Here is a 20,739-nt window from a genome sequence, read left to right on the forward strand (position 1 = left end):
AATTAACAGTAAAAATATTTTTATATATTTTTTTAAATTATAAAATAAAAATATTTTAATATACTTTTAAAATTATAAAAAATATTTTAATATATTTTTAGAAACAAAGAAATTAACTTATTAATATTTTTACACCATAGAAATTAATTACAAATTCTTTGTAAATATTTGGTGAAACTTAATTTAAAATATCTATGTGACAAAATGAGTATTATTTTTTATTATAATAAAGTTCAATTAGCTTCTTAAACCAAGTCCAAATTGAAGAGAAATAGAGAAGGATCAAGAGAGTGAAAAAGGAGAGAGAAAAGAGAGAGGAAATCCTCTTGGGTAAAGGAGAAAATGGTGAGATACAAGCAAATATTTGTAGTTTTGCAAGGAAGGAGTTCCAATGGACGACAAATTTCGACGTAGTCTTCTCTTTGTTTGATTTTTCTCACTAGAGATGGCAGTGCCGGCTTGTTTTAGATTTTTTTTTTTCCTGTTATTTTTACTTTGAAGGTCTGAAATGATTTTTTTGTGAAGGAGGACTGGTTTTTTGGACTTGATGGGGTTGATGGCTCACTTTCGACTGCTGAGGATTGCTGTGACCCCGGTATCTTAGGATCGCCCCACTACATCCGGAGTTCACGCTCTCGTTGGGCTCGGCGGCGTCTCCTTCTCGCACACCATGGTTTGATATGGGTTGCCTTTAATATGTCTTATTCCTGAAGTTTTCAGAGGTGGCTTGCATGGCTAGTTTGTGCTCGAAGGTTGTTGTTAGCATTGTTGGTTCTGGTGCTGCCCGTCCAGGTGATTGTCAATCTGTTTTCATCGGCGATACCGTAGCGTAGATTGCTTTGATCGGTGATGATGACGACGATTCCTAGCGGTGCACCTGTGTATCAGTTTCAAGCGGTGCCTCATTTTCATGTGAATGGTTTGGATTGGATTGGGCTGAATGGTTTGGGTTGCGCTGAGTCATGATTTTGAGTTATCTATGGTTGGTTTTGGTCTGTTCTTCTTATTCGGATTGAAGTTTTTGTCTGGTTTTCTTCGAGTTGTATGTTAATCTTAATTCTCTCTATACTCTTGCCTTTAAAAGCCTTGATAAATGCAATCTTAGAAAAAATCTAAATTAAGCCTATAATAATAAAATCTCACACCGCTTTAGAAAATAATATGATTTTTTCATATATATATATATATTATTTTCATATATATGATTTTTGCATTGTTAAACTCATATATTTTCATCACTATTAAATCTCCCACCGTTTTAGAAAATAATATATAAGGAAAAAAATATGATTTTAAAATTGCAGAAAACTTACCTCATCTTGAATCTGATCCGGCCGCCGTATAATATGCAGAGTATGAAGAAGGTTTCCCAGTACTTTTTGGAACGAATTCTGACTTCGTAAATATTGGGTTGTTGTCCAAGCTCACTGGGCTTTTTGGCTTGGAGAAGATGCAAATAGTGGTCGATGGTATTTGAAGTGAAGACCGTGGTGGGTTCATTTCAGGTTTTATTATTTCTTCTTTTTTTTTTTTTTTTTTTTTTTTTTTTTTTTTTTTGATGTTTACTCATTCTGTTTGGTGTTTGATTTCATTTGAAATTTGTGGAATGAGTTAAATTAGCGGGAAGGATATTTTTCCCTTTACTTTTCTTGATAAATTTGCTTTGGACTATGGCATAACTTGTGAAGGGATCAGATGAGCTTACATGGTTTGTTTCCCATTGATTGGATGAAATGACTGCTTTGGTTATAGACTTTTTCTGGTGGTATATTTGGGATCAGAGGTTTTAACCTCGTTATTTCACTCATTGGTGTTTACTAATGAATGATAATATACATAAATAATTGTTGATAATGATTATTCATGTTTACTATGATGGCTAAGTTGACTAAAAGATATGGACTGAATAACTCGTAAAATGGAAAATTTATATAGTGGAAACATAGAACTTCCGGCTACAAGCGTAAAAGATCGCATCTTGAAAGCTGATTTTCTCTTTGAGCTGTTTGATGGTTATAACATTCAAATCACCCTCCTAGGAGTCTAGTACAATTTCCCAGGGATCGGCTTGGTGATGGCCTGTGTAGTTTTTCAAGGACACATGATATATAAAGTTGCTAAATTAAATGTTGATGCAGTAAGTGAAATATAAACGAGGATTTGAGCAGTTATTAATAAACGTTGAGATGCTTGTGACATGGATACTGGAGTTGGTGAATTGTGGAGGAAGGGAGAGAGCTCTATTTGGCTGCTATGACATCTAAAGTGCATTAGTACATTTCACCTTCTATGGAATCTATAAGAGATTAAGTGAAAAAAATAGTGGCAAGTTCGTAGTAAACATGTAAATTTTTTTGAAAAGAAACATTTGTGGTTTTATTATCGCATTAAAGAAGTCACAACAAAAGGAGGTCGATTAACGTACCAAACTCCCAAGCCTGACTCGGAATGGATACCCGTTGCTAACAAATGGGCAACCACATTCGCAGACTTATAGCTAAAACAACATTTAACATCAACGATCTCACTTAAAAGACATGTAAATAAACCCACCTACATGTGTGAAATAGACCTCCCTTATCTGCTGTGTGTCTGAGCATTCACAGAGTTGAGTAACATAAATAATTTTACGTTGGATAGAGGAAGTGGAGGATATACAGTTAACTGCGGGTTTGGAGTCTAACTTACCACTGCATTAGACATGTATCACAGAATTTTATGTGATGCAGTAATGACTCTTTGGAAGATCAATTAAGGCATCAGTTGGTTAACTTGTTAAGGAGTGCATCCTTGCCTTTTGGTTATTGTAAAAGAAAAGGAAAATGAAAAATGAAGATGAAATAGCAGCAAGCTAAGTAGATGTACAATTATTTAAGAATAAATGAGTAACTCATGCCTCAAATTCCCCTAGGAAGAAGTTTTGAATATGAAGTGTATTACAGTACCACATTAGTGCTTCTTTTTTTTTTTTTATCTTCTGAGATATTTAAAATTTTACAAACATGCATGAAAAGCTGAATGCTACCAGACCCTATGTTAGTTAGTGATGTGGGGGTACCAAGTGCTCTACCCAAATCAACAACCAAAAAAAAGTGGAAAAATGGATCTATATTTAGATTGGCACTTTAAATGAAATTTGTGAAGTCATTTGGAATTTTCACTTTTGTTCATTATTCGGAAAATGTCAAGCAACATATTCAGAAGCTTTCAATCAATACCTATCTTGATATTGCGCATGTCGTTCATTAGTACAATTTCTAGGCTGAAAACCATTACTAGTCGAGTTGTTTGCCAGCTAGATAATCTTTTAGCTTGTCAGTTGCATAATATATCAGTTGCATACTTATGTTGATTGTCTCAATAGCTTATGTAGTTGCGTTGCAATTTGAATAGCTTTTTACCCAGTGTTAAATCATATTAGTCACCCGTGGAATTATTGATTCAGAGTGCTGTTCTTTTCGCTTCATATGTGGTCCTTATAATGCTATAAATATATATTGTGCTGTTTTACTAATCACAAAAATAAATAAAATCATATTTAGATAAAATATGACAGGTTCGAGCCAAAAAAAGCCTCTCTGCTAAGCAGGGGGTGGGATACTTCATGCACTAGGTCACCCTTTATGGTTGATTGAGCTAGATGGTTTTTTTTTATTTTTTATTTCCTCTCTTTCAATGACTATAAATGTGGTTTTCAAATCATTTTTCTTTTCTTTTGCGAATATTTGGTGCTCAATTAGAAGAGAAGCTCACTTTGACTGAAATCCCTTAATCAATTCTTGTGTCCTCCATGGAGCTTCCTCCCTCAAGTATGTATTTTTCCAACTACTTATTCTGAGTGTTTCTTTTTTAGACGTTATGTTGTTTCAATGAAAGAATGTAACACTTTGCATTGAGGAACTATGTTATTCTTACTCTATTTTGTTCATAAAGAGAAAATTTTTCTTGTGCAAATTAGCAGTTATCTAAATGAAGTTTCAGGATAGTACAAATTCAATACAATCTATGATCCAATTATATTACTGAAGGACCATTTCCACTGGTTTGTCTTAATAGCATATTTATGGATTATGAATAAGTTGAGCTTTACTCACAGGCCTCATATTGACTGCCTGCTTGGATATATATTGCTTTTTGTGCTGCCATTGTATCCCCTACTTGAATAAGTTGTTATTCTTGTTTGATTGTTTATGCATGCATGTGCTAGTGTACATTATTCTTTGCTAATTTGCTTTTGCTATATGTGGAACTTGTTTTTCTGGATTTTTTACGAGTATATGGATCTTCAACTTTTTTTCTAGTTCTTTAGATCTATTTGTCTTTTTGTGTTTTTTATTCTTATATAAAATTTTGTTTCATGTCTTTTTCTCAACGAGTCTTAGTTGGCTTCTTTCATGGTCTACTGAAAGATCAAGCATTTATCCATAAAAATAGTGGTCAATTACCTTCAGACAAGTCGTTGAAAAGGTAATAATAGCTTACGTATCTTTGTATGTATAATTTAGCAAAACTATATTAGAGAAAAGCTGAAGAAATCTGTTAAGGCAGACGTGTTGGGTTTGATGGAGTCTAGTAAGTTGTGCAGGAAATTTTCCTTGTCTGATGTTAGATTAGGCTTCTTAGCACAAGAACAGTGTACTGTGAGCATGAGGAAATAAAAAAGCAATTGTAATTGGAAGGGGGTAATGTATACTGTATTGGGTTTATATGATTCATTGTTCATATGGATTCTTCTGAAGATTTATATAAGAATTCTTTTATTGATTCGTCCTTTGGCTATAATTACACAGTTATGAATTTAAGTAGAGATAATCAGGTTGAGTCATTCATCACTCTTCCAGATTTTTTGAGGTTTTTTTTTTTTGGCTATTTTTCTTTGTGGGTGTAGTCTTTGCATATTATTGTTAAATTTTAAAAATGAAGACCAAAAGTGAAAAGGACTAGATTTTCTTGTTTGCAATTTCTAATTACCAAAAATTAAATTATTTTCAAGTTATTGGATTTATTTTGATCAAAAAATTTATGGGCCTCTTAGCTTCTCTTTATATATATATATATATATATATTTTTTTTTTGGGGTCATCTCAGGAGTAGAGTAGGTTTGTGGATGGCCTTTCACCTAATAGTTTAGGGTAATGTGGATTGGCTTGTCAATCAAGTCCATATTTTTTTTCTCCTCTAACTGCATTGTGATGAATAAAAAATAGAGACATTTCTGCACATGATTGCAGGAGATTTAGAAGGAGATAAGATAATGAAAACCAAAGTAAGCTGAAATTTGAAATCAAACATATATATTCTCATTCAACTCAGAAAGGAAATACAGATTTCTAATTAATTAAAGGGATCTAAAAGCTGCTGAAAACAAAGATTGAAATTAACCCAACTGGTTAGGCATATATTGAAACTTAATCAGTTGCATAGAGAGATAGATGTGCCCCTCAGCCTTGTAGTATGGCCCTTCAGGCCTCATTAGTCCAAAGAGCCCCTCTATTTTTGTTGAGAGTGTGGGCAGAGCCAGCTGTATTTTGCCCACCAAGGCCTCGCCAGTGGAGGTTCCCGGATCAGTCTTGGGATAGGTCCTAATTACCTCCAGGTGCAAAAACTTACAATCCTTTGGATTTTCCAATGGGATGCAAAATTGCCAGTCCCATTTAGGGTCTGGTAATCCAAAAACTTCTGGTGTCATGCACAGGAATCTAATTCCTTCTACCCAAGATTCAACCTTGTAAATCCTAGCAGTATTGCTCTTGGGACGGTCTATCCCCTGAGCATGGAAGATGGTTAGAAGTAAAAAAATCTTGTGATCATCTTCATCTGTTCTTTTATTTTCCTCCACTCCTGAATTATAACTGTCCGCAAAATTGCTTCCAACACTTTCTTTTTGATTGCTTCCAATACTCTCCCAATCAGTACTTTCTATGCTTTCCATTTCAGCCTGTCTGCAGGAAAATAAACTACATTAATAGAGAGGGAGAATTTTATATTCTTATTTTGATAGAACTACAGAATTGACATAGAAGAACCTTACACCGGTGTATCAAGCACAAAATAATTTGATAAAGAAGAAAGACGATGAGAGGGGTGAAATAGTTGTTTTGTCAAGGGTATTTATAATCTAGTAGTCTGTGTAATTGGAAGGTGACTAATAAGGGCCTTATTTTAAGTGTGTTTATAAGCTAAAATTGGTAATGATCAGAATGGAATTAATGAGAGGAGATTTCTATTGGAACAGTAAATCTATGAACCAAATACCATATTAATGACATTTGGAGAAAACAACAGCTAAAAAAGAAAAATAGACATGGCTTCTTTTTAAAAGTGTGTTAACAATGCCTAAGCTATTCTAATGAGATTGACATCTCTAAAAATTGAAAAATGAATATAAGCATAATGAATAAATAAACTTAAAATGATATTAGGTAACTATCATAGTAAATATTTTCAGTTTAGTGCAAAAAAAGGCAAGCAAATCCCCAGTAATAAATGGTTTTAGTTGTGTGTATCTGCTTGAATTTTATTTCTTATATTGGCAATGTTGACTAGTTTGTCACATATAAAAGACAATTGTTTCTAGATGACACTTGTCTTTTAATGGCGTTAAGATAAAGTTGAAGGTTTTTTTTATTTGAGTTTATGAATATTTAGTTCTACGCGTAGATTAAATCATTTCCTTTTCTTGGTAGATTTGTTTAATTACTAAATTGATTTTGAGTTCAGACAGATTTGTTTATGTAGCTCGTCACAAGGACTATGATATGGTCCCCAAGTCTGAGATTGAGTTACTGATTATGGACCAGTGGACTGAATAAAAGGATTGAGAACTTTTGCTCTTTCATTTTTTTGGCCTATGGTGAAAGAAGTTGGGCCTGTTAGTGAGAACCATTATTTTGCTTAAAGACATAATGACTATTTTTTATAGGTTTTTGACCCTCCCGTTACCATTAGATCCGTTATTTAAGGCTGAGGAAAATTTGTTCTTGTAACGACTGTTATTTACTGTTAAGTAATAGTAATGGTCCGTTACCTCACTTTTTTTTAAGGGAAATGGGGGAAGCAACTTATTCTCTTTTAGATTGGGAAGTTTTATTTTGTTGTGTGTTAATTATATATCTACAAATATCTCACTTCTTTTCTCTTAAATTAAGATTATTAACTATCTTTCGAATTCTACACATCTGTCCCTTATAAAATTTGAGTTATTTATATTTGTTTTAGTTTTTCTTTTTTACTTATTTGTTAAAGAAAATAATATTGGATGCCAAGTTTTGTTTGTCAAATTTGGATATGAAGAATTATTCTTTATTATGTATATTATCTACATTGTTATTTTAGCTATAAAGTGATTATTGTTAAAGATGTTTAATAATGATAGATTGAATGTTTTCTTTGATACATTGATGCTTATTATTTGATTGGGTATCTTAGTTGTACTCATATATTTAAATGACTATTTCGTGTGTTATGCAATTTTTTTAAAAAAAATGGTCTTGCAAGCCTGTTTTCATTACCAGCATTTGCAACCGTAAACATGGCCGCAACCACGATGTAAATCCATAGTGAGAACCCTAGTCCTAGGAGTTGTAAGGACTCAAGCCTTTTGGTGAAAAATAATTCTTATAATTTTGTTCATAGGCTGCTCTTTCTTACATATTACAAGGAATGTCTCATTCTTCCTATTTAGATGAAAAATAGGAATTACTGACTATATTCCTACTTAGACTGGGAATCATTATCACTTACGAAAACATTCAATTTGTGGCTCACATCAGAATAACCCAATATCTTTTATTCGAATTGGGAAATGGTAAGAGGACTGACTCTTCAGTGAGGACTAACCCCAAGCCATTTACCTTTGGTTAGTTCTTATTATCTATGAAAACAATGCGTAACACCTTTTGAAATAACATTTGATCTTTTATAATAACATATCATTATGGCATGTTGTTAAACTATATGAGTTGGGGGGCCAAAATAACAAGAAAGGCCCATAAAAGTTCAAACTTTGTATGCAACATTATTTCATTTGGTTTGGTTTTATTAGATTTCCATGTCACCAAACCAAATCCTACCATAGAGATAAGAAACCATGAACTTTGTTCTAGATTGAATTGATTTGATTCAATTTGGTTGGATTAGGTTGGTTGACCTCTGTGCACCTCTAAGCCTTACGAGTTTTTTACTGATTTAGAAAGCTAAAATAGGTAATAAAGAGGACAGAGAGAAATTAGAATAAGAGGTTGAAAGAGTTGCATTTACGTGTGCACCTGCGCATGCACACACACACAACACATAGGGAAACCCAACAATCCTATTTAATATAATTGGAGTTCCTATGTGATAACAATAGGTAATTACGTAGAGATTAAGATAATTACAAGAATAAGATATTCTATTCTTATGTGTACAGTACATTTTATGAGCAAATAAAATGTAAATGCTCATACGTGTTGAAGCTAAGGTACCAAGAAGTAAAATCATTACAGCCAACTTCTTATGCTTTTAAGAATAGTATTAAAAGTGTGCGACTTTTCTGAGTTTTTTAGCCTATAAACAAATAACTTATCGTTTACCTTGCTTAGTTGTCTTTTAGTTAATAGTGATTATTTAGTATCCAATGGCATGGCAGTTGTAGCTCATGAATGGCATTTTTAGGCTCGTATGCATATATGGAGGGAAAAAAAGGGGAATTTTTGGGGTATGGGGTTGTTGAGGTTGATCAAGTAAAGACTGAAGTATAATGGAACCAAATCAACTGATGACTATTGAGGATTGATTGTTCAGAGTAGCCGTTTGGTTCTGTATGCACGTTCTTTAAGACCTCAAAGGTCACACAACCAACCAACATATTGAGTGGTTTGTATAGGTAGGATTTAGGTGTAATGTTTGATTAGCTGAAGTTTTTCTCTATTCGGTCTTCTTTTTCCCTTCACGTTGAAGTGAGTTCAATATTTTGCATGCTAATCGGTCATCACCCCTTTCTGCAAATTAACACTTTATATTTTGGAATAGCATCTTCTTTACTGTAAATATATTGGCAAGTTTGGTTGCAAGTAGAAGACTTGTTTACTGCTTGCAAATAGAAGACTTTGTTTCCTGCCTAGCATTAGCATTCATTCAACTGCCGATGTCATTTTCACCTTAATTTCCTGACCATGTGATGTGGCTCTTTAAGTTTTCCGACCATATACATAGATCTATACATACATACATACATACAAACATACACACACATATATATAATTAGAATTTAGTTTAGATTAGCCATTAGTTCTAGACTTCAAACCACTTTACTTCAGCAGAAAGACCTATAAGTTGACTCGTGATGAAAAAATATTGTATTCGGCTTGTTCTACACAGCTATCTATTATTGTTAATCAGTTTGTAAAATTCATGCTGGATCTTATGGTTAGATTGTATGTTTGATTCCTGAATCACAAAAGGAAGATTTTCATTCTTGATTTGAATCTCCATTTGACAACTATGATTTAAATACTTACAGTTAGGTGCTTTAGCTTGCTTCTCAATTCTGTCTCAATGGGGAAGAAACAGGATGTCTATGTGGCACCAAAGCCTTCCATTACTAGGCCTCTTAGATTTAACGGTGCAGAGTTTATGCTTTCTTGTGTGCTTTCTGTGATTAGAGCTGGATGATAATTAAAAGAACCAAGTTTCATTTGTTGCTGGAAAATATTTTTCATATTTTCTGCATTTTTTGATGTTTGGAGCAGATAGAAAAATTGATCAAAGGAAAATAGTTTCTAGTCAAAGAGAAAATTAATCCATTTTCAAGAACAAAAATTTATTTTGTGGATTTTGAAAATCATATTAACCCAATTAGTCTCTTGTTTTAACTAAAAAAGAATTCACTTTAAAAGATATAGAAATCATGCAGATTCATGTTGGATTCTGTTTTTACAAAATTTGTTCCAGATGAAGCCTAAATCTTCATTACATAAATTTAATGACATTCTTTATTTTTTAACATTGCAATCAAATATAGAAAATAAATTATTTAATTAGAAAATATTTCAACTCACACAAGTTATTTTCTCTGAAATAAACAGAACCTAAGACTTGCACAAACTTGAGCACTACCGCCGGGAAAAACTTATTGCAAGAATTGTTTGTGCCTTTATGCATATATGCTATGCATTTGCATGCACCTGAGTTCTTTATAGATGAAATATATGCATGTTCTTCTTGGTTTAAAAATTCATCAGGATTGTGTGTGCTTCAAGTGGAAGGTGTTTTGGCTGAAGCTTATGAGAAGAAATTGTAGTGCGGACTCTATTCCTCCAATAAAACACTTGCCTATCAGATGTCTGATGGGTATGGAGAACTTACAGAAATCAAGTCTGTGAGGTTGGCAAATTAAGGTGAAAGCTCATCTATTATGTACATGGAAATACTTGTTTCATAATTATATATGAACAGCTTTCATATCTATTGGAAGTGTGTATATATATAGTCTTTGTTTAGCTATTTCTCCATTTGTTTGCGGAAAATAATTTGCTCATGTAAGATGTTTGATTTAGTGAAATTTTACCCATGTACTCATATAGTTTGGAAAATACATCCACCTATTTTGATTGAATTTCATTAGCCTTATTAGATTTTTATGTTTAATTTTCGGGTTTTTAATTTTAGTTTGTTATTTTATATTTTCACTTCATTTGAGTGGTTTTACATGTCAAAATAAGTTAAGAAACAGAGGAGACACTTTAAAAATAAATCTGAGAAAATTTGGGGAGATTTTAAAGAAATAGATAAAAATATGGGGTACTCTTGTATTTCTGCCTCTACTTTGTGTTTTGACTTTCTACCCCATGTTTCTCTTAGAATAAAAATGTTTTTATCAAAAAGTTCTAATTCTTTCATATTTTTTTCCTTTGTGCCTGTTAGGAATCTCAAGGGGTATAAATATTTACATCATCATTGTTTTTCCTTTGTGCCCGTTTTTGCTAGGATATTTTTTCTTCTGCGCTCGTCTTTGCAAGGAGACTCGATGGAATTTGGATAAATTATTTGAGTTGATTTTATTTATTTATTTATTATTTAATTTTTGAAATTAATATTTTTAATACACAATATATTTCAATAATTATATCTAGGGAAAGGTGGAGGGTGGTGTTTTAAGATTGAATTGGTAATTAAATATTATAGAATTATTAATTGAATTGGAAATAAAGATTTAAATTAGGAGTAAATAATCATTGATTCTGAAATTAATTAGAAAAATTAATTAAAATATTATCGTATGATCTGAAAATAGATAATAATCTTTAGTTAATTTAATTAATTTAGTTGAGAAAAGATCAATTATTTTAGGATTATTTATTTATATGATAATTAAATTAGATGTAAACGTTTTATGTGGAGAATGCTTTTGTATGTGAAATATATTTTGAAAAAATAATTTTTATTTTATTTTAATTCAAAAAATATAAAATATCAATTTTATTCATGAAAAATATTTTATGCTTCAATAGTCTTAAAATGAGGAAGATATTTTTTTAAAAATTATTTCCTTGCGGAAAAAAATATAGATTTAATAAGCACATCTTTAACGTGTCTAAAGTTATTTAGACTTTATGTGTTGGCAGAACTTGGAAAATATTTTCTTACATAAAATATTTTGTTGAAAATTTCTTCCATTGAAAATAATTTTTCACTAAAATAATTTTTTTAATTTAATTTAAATAATAAAATATATTAATAATTTTATATAGAGATGTATTAATAAGATTCTCCACGATAGAAAATAACTTAATTAATATTTTTTGTTATTAATTTTTTGATTGTCTCAAATGTTATTAATTTTAATTATATATTAAATTTGACAATATCATTTTTTAAGTATATTATTTTTTCTCCTTAATAATTAAAATTTATAAAAATTAAATTTAAATTAAATCTATCATAATTAATTTTTTATTACCATATATTAAAATAATAAATATAATATTTGTAAATTAATCTTAATAATATTTAAAACTTCTTTTTAACTCTTTAAATTTATGTGTATAGTTGTTAATATTATTAAATATGCAATATTAGGCGTAAATATTTTAATTAAATTATTAACAAATTATATTATTGATACTCGATAATATTGAAAATAATCTACATAAATTTTTAGAGTTCAAAACTTTTAATACTATTAAAAATCAAAATTATTATAATATTTTAGTATTTATTAATAAAAATTTAATATTTAAAATTTAATTAGAAATTAATTTCACAATTTATTTTAAAAAAAATATTTATGATTTTATTATTATATTAAAGAAGTTCCAATTAAAAAAGGTAGATTAACGTATAAAACTTTTAAATTTAATTCGAAATGAATATCGATTGCTAACTAATAAATGGGGAATAAAAATAATATGAGTAAATTTAATAATGATAAATAAAAATATAATTTTAATATAATTTTTTAAATGTATATTTATTAATAAATAAAATTTTAAATATCAAATTCAACTAAAATTTTTAAGTTTTGAGTTTTTATTAAAAAAATAAAATTTAGGATATAAATATTATTTTTAATATCTCTTTACAAATTTAATATTTTGTTTATTTATTTATTTTTAGAAAAATAATGAAGAATTGGATTTCGCTTCTTGTTCTTGGGAATTGGAAAAAAGTTGATAGGCTTGAAGAGGACACATAAGGACAATATGGTAATTATGTAGTCTACCCAACAACCAACGTAATTGTACAGCTTCCAGCTTTCTTGAACGGAACAACTATCAGAGAGAGGAGTGATGGAAGAAGACGGCATCAAAGTCCTCTGAAAGCGAGTGCCTTCGTCTCCTTCTGTAATTTACTCCGCCACCGCCGATCCCACATATATTCTCTGTGTGTTTTTGTTTTTCATTTTCTCGGCACTATCCCGAGAAAGTAAGAGCTTACGTTGGAGATTTTCCCGAGAACATTTCACATGTCAGACGCTTTGATCAATGGACTCGCCGGAGCTGGCGGCGGGATCATCGCTCAACTCATCACATATCCTCTTCAAACTGTAGGATATTAAGTGATCTCTATGCTTGTTCTGGAACTGTTTTTTCTTTTTTCTTTTGGTTTAAACAGTGGCTTGATCTTGCAGGTTAATACTCGGCAACAAACGGACCGTGATCCGAAGAAAGTGAAGAGGAAGCTTGGTGCCATAGAGCAAATGTGTCAGGTTCTCTCTATTTATTTTATAGCTATTTTTTGTTAAGATTTTGGAATGCTGAGAATTATGGGCTCTTAGTTTTGTGGTTTTGCTGTTTGTTTTCGGATTGGATGATTTGTAGGTTGTAAAACACGAAGGATGGGAACGGCTGTATGGGGGATTAATGCCATCTCTTGTAGGAACAGCTGCATCTCAAGTGAGAATTTTTTTTAACTGCTGCTTATAATTTTCAATCTTATTTGTTTTTTTTTTTTTGTTGGAAAAGTAAGATGTTAATAATTTTGTTTAGTTACTGATGAATATGATAGTATGGATTGCTATAGGTTTAATTTGTTTAACAGGAGAAACTGAAAGGTGGTTTAGCAGATTCATGAATGTGTTCAATTATAGTGCAACTTGGCATAGCATGGCATGGTTTGGTTGTAGGTAGATGTATTGGGATTTTCAATGAAATTGGTATCGTCTCCTGAGGATAGTAAAATCTGTGCACTCAATTCTGTGACATTTTTCCTGATTCACTTTGTTTTATAACTCTGTTCCTAATAACGAGGGTAAAGAATTAGAAGAGATGACCTCTTAAGTTTGTTCTATTTCTGGACTCTGATGTTAGATTTACTGTTCAAATGACAACCATAGCCATGGTGAATTACAAATTTTTTTTAAGATAGTATTGACGAGAGGTCAAAGTTATATTCTTTATTCATGGAGGTAATATGATATTATTGGGATATGTCAAGATGTATTCCAGATCTAGCTCAGAGCTATATATGTTGTTTTGAACATTTGCTTTTATTTTCCTCCGAGGTTAGATTTTCTGTTCAAATGACAACCATAGCTATGGTGAATTACAAATTTTTTGAAGATAGCACTGACGAGAGGTCAAACTTATATTCTTTATTCATGGAGGTAGTATGATATTATTGGGATATGTCAAGATGTTTTCTAGTTCTAGCTCAGAGCTTTTGCTGTGTTGAACATTTGCTTTTCATTTTCCTAGGTTGAATGCCTTAGTTCTGCTTGCTAACCATGGTTTGCAACTTTGCATAATCATAAAGAAGTTCTCAATAGTGTGTGGTGTAAGTTTACTCCGCTTTTTGTGATTTCTTATAATGCTTGGCATTCTTTTATGATACAGGGTGTTTACTATTATTTCTATCAAATATTCAGGGACAAAGCTGAAGCTGTTGCGCTTGAACATAAAAGAAAAGGATTTGGTGATGGGTCAGTTGGGATGTTCTCATCACTTGTGGTGGCTGCTTTGTCTGGGTAATTTTACTTTGTTCTATTTTTAGAGAACCCTGTTTATTATATCTGAAAATGCTAAATACACTGGAGGACCACATAACTGTCATCTCTTTGTATCATGTCCTCCTCTTGAGAATTTGACTAGTATTTTGTTTTCAAATGTTCTGTGTCAAATCTTATGAATAGATGCTCATAAAAACTCTTCCCAAAATCAACTGAAGTAACCAGGCTCTCTGGTGACCTTCTACAATTATAATTAGCAAATGTTGGTTTTTGAGTGTGCCTCAATTTGCAGCTATTCAAAGGCTTTTTCACCCTGAACATGGTTTTTTTTCTTTGGCTAATATTTTTCAAATTTGTTAATCTGGATTTGGGGGCCAACATAGTGGCACAAAACTAAAAGCTTTTTCTCTGATATGGTGAAAGAAAAATATTTACAGTAATGTAGTAATATTTGATTTACTCTTGCTGCATAAAATAAATAAATCCTTTCGCTCTATCTTCTAGCCCAGTCTTCATTTTAAAAAAATTTTCAACTGGTAGTCAACATTGCAAATATTTTCTAGCAAATATAGTATGCTAGTGTCTAGAGCGGAATGTTTGAATATATAATTATAATAATAATAGTTTCATATGTTCCCTTTCCTCAGTGTTTTATCAGTTCAAATTCAACAGGTCCTAACTTTAGCAGGAACATATTTATGGAAGAAAATTTGGTTTCACTCACTGTAGATAGCATTTGTACATGATCAAGTCAAATTAGCTTAAACTTTCTCTTGAACTTCTACCAACCTGTTATTATCATTAGCTTTTTACTTCCTTTGACCTTTGAGATTCTTGTGATTTGATAGTTAAAAACATTTGATGCATTCTTTCTGCAGCTGTGTAAATGTGCTGTTGACGAATCCCATTTGGGTAGTTGTTACAAGGATGCAGGTAAAAGCTAGTTGACATCTCATGTTCTTTTGCTGACCTACTAAGCCTTTAAGAACACTGGTGTATTTTCCCCCTGAAATATATTCCAAAACACAAAAGTGCCAGCCATCTGCTTATCTTCTACTTAGCCTAATCTATGCAACTTTAACCTATATGCATATGTCTCCTCTCCTTTGCTGTGTGTGTGCCTATATGCATATGTCCTATTTCTATGGGCCTAATGGATGAGCTTTGTTGCTCTCTTAGTTTCATGTTTCACACTACTTTATCCTGCAGACTCATACAAAAGTGTCAAAGAAATCCCAGCCAAATAATTCATTGTTGGTTGCTGCAGACGAGACTGTTCTAGATGCAAATGAGCCTCCTTCATATGGAACTAACCGTGTGGTATGTTCAGTCAAATGTTCATTTTTATGGTTCTTGTGTAATTTTCTCTTGACATAACCGCATAAGTTTCAGAGAATTTCTTCTGAAGGCAATATTAAGAAAGTTAATTTTGTGTGAAAAATTTTTGGCAATCACAGCTGGAAACGTTTTCTCCAGGTGTTGAGAAAATTTGGTATGTGTATTAAGTTTGTAACTGGCTATATATTTATGATGTATGAGAAATGGCTTGCAAGATTGCACTGGACTGATCTTTAAGGGCTGCAATAAATGGATAATGAAATGGATCTTAATTGTCATTGTGCCGATTTACAAGACCTTTTCTGATATCAAACATTGAAGATAACACCAGCGAAATTTGAATGCCAATATTTATAAGTCCAGAACCAAACTGGTTCTCATTGATTTATTGGTGATTGCTGAATATTAATAAGAAAATAGGCGTTGTTTGATTGCCTCACTGCAAGTATTAAAAGAAGTGTTAATGGGGTGGGGATGAATGAGGAGAAGGGAGAATAGAAAAATCCTGTCGTAAAAAAAGTTGGCTGTCAGTTCAGAGTGTTGTTGGACTTCTTTATATTTCTCAATATGCGATGATTGCAGATAATTATAACACATATTTGGGCTGCTAATTTGTAGGATTTTCTTGGTGATTTTCTTTTTTGTGGAAATTCTCAGAACTTGGATGCTTTGTCATAAGTTTTCCTGTAAAAACAGTGTGTTTGTGGTTTAAGCGTGTTACCTTGTTGCTGTGAGTCACAGTGGTAGAGCTTTTCCTTTATGGTTTTTAATGGCAGAAAAATTTATACAGATTCTAGAGGTTTATAATGAAGCTGGAGTTAGGGGCTTTTGGAATGGTGTAATCCCAACATTGATCATGGTACGTGATGATTGACTCTTAAATCTGTCAAGGATTATTACTGATCCTTCTACAATTTGCTTAAAGGTGAGCAATCCTTCCATGCAATTCATGCTTTATGAAACCATGTTGAAGAAGCTGAAAAAACAACGTGCGTCGAGTAAGAAGGGCGACAATGTGATCACCGCTTTGGAGGTTTGTTTTTGCTTTTTCAGCTCTGGAACTTTGTTGTTATCTATCCTCAAATCTCCTATTCAAATATTTTCATGGCATTGCCCGACCATTTGATTTTCTGCTTATTTTAATGGTTAAAGCAATTGCCTTAATTTTGCTAGATATTTCTTCTTGGAGCATCAGCAAAGCTTGGAGCTACCGTCATAACATATCCTCTTCTTGTTGTAAAGGTGCATAAAATGCTTATCCAGCAACGTAACCTTTATTTCTTTATTTCAAAAAAAAAAAAAAAATCCTTTTAAGAGTGAAAGATAGGAATAGGTTGCAAAAAAAGCTTTACTTGGGTGAGAAACCATCCCCCCATTCTGAAAGAAATCTTGGCATATATGGACAAGCTAGGAGCTAAATATAGCTTTGGAATTGGAAATTACTTCAAGTTAAAAGCATCAAGTATGCTATCAAATAAAATGTTAAAAAAAAAACTGCAGCAAAAATCCGTGCTTGGAAGTGGCAGCATTGAAGGACAGGATTAAACCATCATAGCACAAACTTTGGTATAGACTAATTGGTACCGGGGATGTAGAAATATAATATTTTGTTTGTTGTATTTCACGATAGAGATTACAACCTATTTATACATAAGAGACGATATCTAAACAGGAAGAAAAATCAAATCTATGATTATACAATCCTAAGATTAAGCAACTGATCCATCCATCAATATTTACTTTCTATATTAACATATTTACTTCCTATAACCTATAACACTCCACCTCAAGTTGGAGCATAAATGTTAATCATGTCCAACTTGTTACATATATAATCAATTTCAGCTATATGGACAACTAATCCAAAACAATCAAAATAAACAAAAGATTAGAAGAACAGAACCTGTGAACAATATTCATGAACAGTAATCGATGAACAGTATCCGTGAACAATACTGTGAACAGTACCCGATGAACCATGCCCGATATCTCTAAATGTTACCCTTTATGGGTAACCCGATATCTCTAAATGTTACCCTTTATGGGTAACCCAAATGAACAGAGTCCTAAGTACCCAAATGAACATAATCTTAAGTTTCCTTAAGTTTCCAAATGTTACCCTTTATGGGTAATCCAAAATGAACAGAGCCCTAAGTTTCCAAATGTTACCATTTGTGGGTAACCAAAATGAACAGAGCCCTGAGTCTCCAAATGTTACCATTTATGGGTAACCCAAATGAACATACCCTAGGTCTCCAAATGTTACCCTTTATAGGTAACCCAAATGAACAGAATTCTAAATCTCCAAATGCTACCCTTTATGGGTAACCCAATAAACAAAGTCCTAGGTCTCCAAATGTTACTATTTGTGGGTAACCCAAATGAAGCCTTAAGTCTCTAAATGTTACCCTTTATGGTTAACCCGATTAACAGAACTCTAAATCTTCAAATGTTACCCTTTATGGATAATCCAAATGAACAGAGTCGTTACCTTTTATGGGTAATCCAAATGAACAGAGTCGTTACCCTTTATGGGTAACCCAAATGAACAGAGCTTTAAGTCTCCAAATGTTACCCTTTATCGATAATCCAATATTGGAAGAAATCCACATGCTAGCAGGTGGACATCACACTCTCCCCTGCTAAATTAATTCCTGCTAAATTAATTTGTGACGTTCTCGTCGCAACTGAATTGAATACAATTGCTAAACCAATACTAGACCTTCGGGTATTGTGGTTCGCTAGTACCTTGGGCGGCTCCACCTCGTCTCACACGGATAGCCCTTTCCTCGCAGGCCCACTAGTTACGCACAATTTATTTGACCCAGGGTGGCTCTGATACCATATAGAAATTTAATATTTTGTTTGTTGTATTTCACGATAGAGATTACAACCTATTTATACATAAGATACGATATCTAAACAGAAAGGAAAATCAAATCTATGATTATACAATCCTAAGATTAAGCAACTGATCCATCCATCAATATTTATTTCCTATAACCTATAACAGGGGAGATGTAGAAAAATGAACAGGAACATTATACTGGATGTCCTCAATTTAGTTGAAAAAATCTTTAGCCTTACATAGAAAGATTGATGTGCAGAAGACAATCCTTTAGATCTGTTTTAATCTTGCTATGGTTACTGTTTTAGCTTCCTGATTGACTTGCTTACTTTGACAGTCGAGGCTTCAAGCAAAACAGCTTAAAACTGGAGACATAAGGCACCATTACGAAGGTTTGAAATATTTTGATGTACTTCATAATATAATGAATGGAAGCACTAGCTTCCAGGTTGTGCTTATAGCATAACTTTTGCATATTAAACAGTATATGCAACCATCTAATAATTGTATTTTCCTTCTAATGGTCCTTCTATATTAGAAATTTACTGGAACAAAGATGCAATAGCTGCATGCTGTATACTTTGGCCATTATGATTGATCACTGCACCCTTTGAGGTGGATATCATGCAAATGCTTTGTTAACACTCTATTTGGAATCAATAATTTTATGAGAATTTAATTCAATTGATTTCTTTTATAACAATCTTGTTGTTTGAAATGAAAAAATTCAATTATTTTTTTTAATTTAAAAAAAAATTCCATTTTAAAATAAGTAGAAATTTTGCTGATTTTACAAGAATTCATTTGAATTATTTTCTTGACTAGCTGATTCTATTTTCCAAAATTTTAAATTTTTTTTTTTTTTTCCAATTCCTTCAAAATTTAGGTACTTTGGATGCCATCCTCAAGATGATTCGCTATGAAGGGTTCTATGGGTTTTACAAAGGTATGAGCACAAAAATCGTACAAAGTGTTCTTGCAGCTGCTGTTTTGTTTATGGTTAAGGAAGAACTTGTCAGAGGTGCTCGGTTGTTGCTTACTAAGGGAGGTGTGAATACAGTGAGATCAAAGCCTCCTTGACCACTGCTTAATCTGTGCTTCTCTACTTCCCTCCTGTTATTTCTTGAATTTGGCAAAGTTTAATTTAAAATTTATGCCAGCATTTTAAGGCATGTTCCTTGAAATAAGAGGGATGTATTAGGATTTGCATATGGATTAGTATTTATTAGTATACCCAGTGAATTCTTTTGAAGGCTCTTTACTTCATGGATATTTCGTGTAAACCACAGGCACAATGTATGTTTAGACAGAGATGCTGTTGTTATTGTATATTCAAAGGACCTTCTTAGATACTTCTTTGGATCTTTATTTGGGATTGTGGTCTGAAGGCCAAAAGGTTACTTTTAAAAAAGTCACCGTCAGTTTTTTTGTTTAATAAAACTGATTCCACTAATAAAATTTCAAATGTTTTATATTTTCTTAATTTCAAATTTAAAATTTGCACTAATAATTAAAGTTAAAAGATAGATTGAAATGAAATTTCAAATATTTAATATTTTAACTTTTCAAATGTTAATTTCTATACTCACTATTTCTTTCTTATTTTTATTTGTTTAGATTATATCATTCCAATACAACTAAAGTTGAGAAAAAAAGTTATTAAATAATTTATCAATGCTTTAATTAAGAATGTTATTGCTGATTTTCTAGATATTTTAATATTTTATTTTTAATTATTTTCAATACAACTAAAGTTGAGAAAAAAAGTTATTGAACAATTTATTGATGCTTTAGTTAAGAATGTTATTGCTGATTTTCTAGATATTTTAACAATTTTATTTTTAATTATTTAAAATTAAAATATTGAAATATAATATGAATTTTTTAAAATTTTAGACTATTTATAAGTAGTAAGTCAAAAATATAATTAAAAATAATAAATATACCGAGTAGGATAATAAACGAATCTCATATTTTAGTCTAAATTAATTTAGATTTTTATTTAAAATTGTGAAAAATATTAAAAATTAAATTAAATTATACAAAATTAAAAATTTAGTATATATATATATATGAATCAACAAAAACCTAATGATTATTTGGATTAATAGTTAATACAAATTTA

At 31.6% G+C, this 20,739-nt stretch overlaps 1 protein-coding gene and 1 long non-coding RNA gene across 3 annotated transcripts; both read left to right on the forward strand.

Moving 5' to 3' along the window:
• Nucleotides 1-209: 209 nt before the first annotated feature.
• Nucleotides 210-10,600, forward strand: LOC110623890. The gene is made up of 2 exons (XR_006352336.1): nucleotides 210-982; nucleotides 1,353-10,600. It is a non-coding gene; the product is annotated as an uncharacterized LOC110623890 (long non-coding RNA).
• A 2,029-nt stretch (nucleotides 10,601-12,629) lies between these two features.
• On the forward strand, nucleotides 12,630-19,968 carry LOC110624723 (peroxisomal nicotinamide adenine dinucleotide carrier). 2 transcript variants are annotated; one of them, XM_021769987.2, is made up of 11 exons: nucleotides 12,642-13,027; nucleotides 13,112-13,189; nucleotides 13,302-13,376; nucleotides 14,316-14,446; nucleotides 15,307-15,361; nucleotides 15,638-15,748; nucleotides 16,557-16,625; nucleotides 16,692-16,799; nucleotides 16,940-17,008; nucleotides 18,952-19,006; nucleotides 19,501-19,968. In XM_021769987.2, the coding sequence occupies exons 1-11, from the start codon at nucleotides 12,947-12,949 to the stop codon at nucleotides 19,692-19,694; spliced, it is 1,026 nt and encodes a 341-aa protein (XP_021625679.1). In that variant the 5' UTR covers nucleotides 12,642-12,946; the 3' UTR covers nucleotides 19,695-19,968. The 2 variants fall into 2 exon arrangements, with proteins under 2 accessions (XP_043817041.1, XP_021625679.1); XM_043961106.1 differs by lacking the exons at nucleotides 18,952-19,006; nucleotides 19,501-19,968 and adding an exon at nucleotides 17,166-17,350 and having other exon boundaries at nucleotides 12,630-13,027; nucleotides 16,940-17,120.
• The last annotated feature ends 771 nt before the right edge of the window (nucleotides 19,969-20,739 follow it).

The sequence above is a fragment of the Manihot esculenta genome, chromosome 10 (genome assembly GCF_001659605.2).
Source record: "Manihot esculenta cultivar AM560-2 chromosome 10, M.esculenta_v8, whole genome shotgun sequence".
Classification (NCBI taxonomy): domain Eukaryota; kingdom Viridiplantae; phylum Streptophyta; class Magnoliopsida; order Malpighiales; family Euphorbiaceae; genus Manihot; species Manihot esculenta.

What these genes read in the sequence shown, in the direction of transcription:
- LOC110624723 (XM_021769987.2), top strand. Translation starts at nt 12,947, where the DNA reads ATGTCAGACGCTTTGATCAATGGACTCGCCGGAGCTGGCGGCGGGATC. An exon ending in TAATCCCAACATTGATCATG is followed by an intron (nt 16,626 to 16,691) that starts GTACGTGATGAT and finishes ATTTGCTTAAAG; the next exon opens with GTGAGCAATCCTTCCATGCA. An exon ending in ATCCTCTTCTTGTTGTAAAG is followed by an intron (nt 17,009 to 18,951) that starts GTGCATAAAATG and finishes TTACTTTGACAG; the next exon opens with TCGAGGCTTCAAGCAAAACA.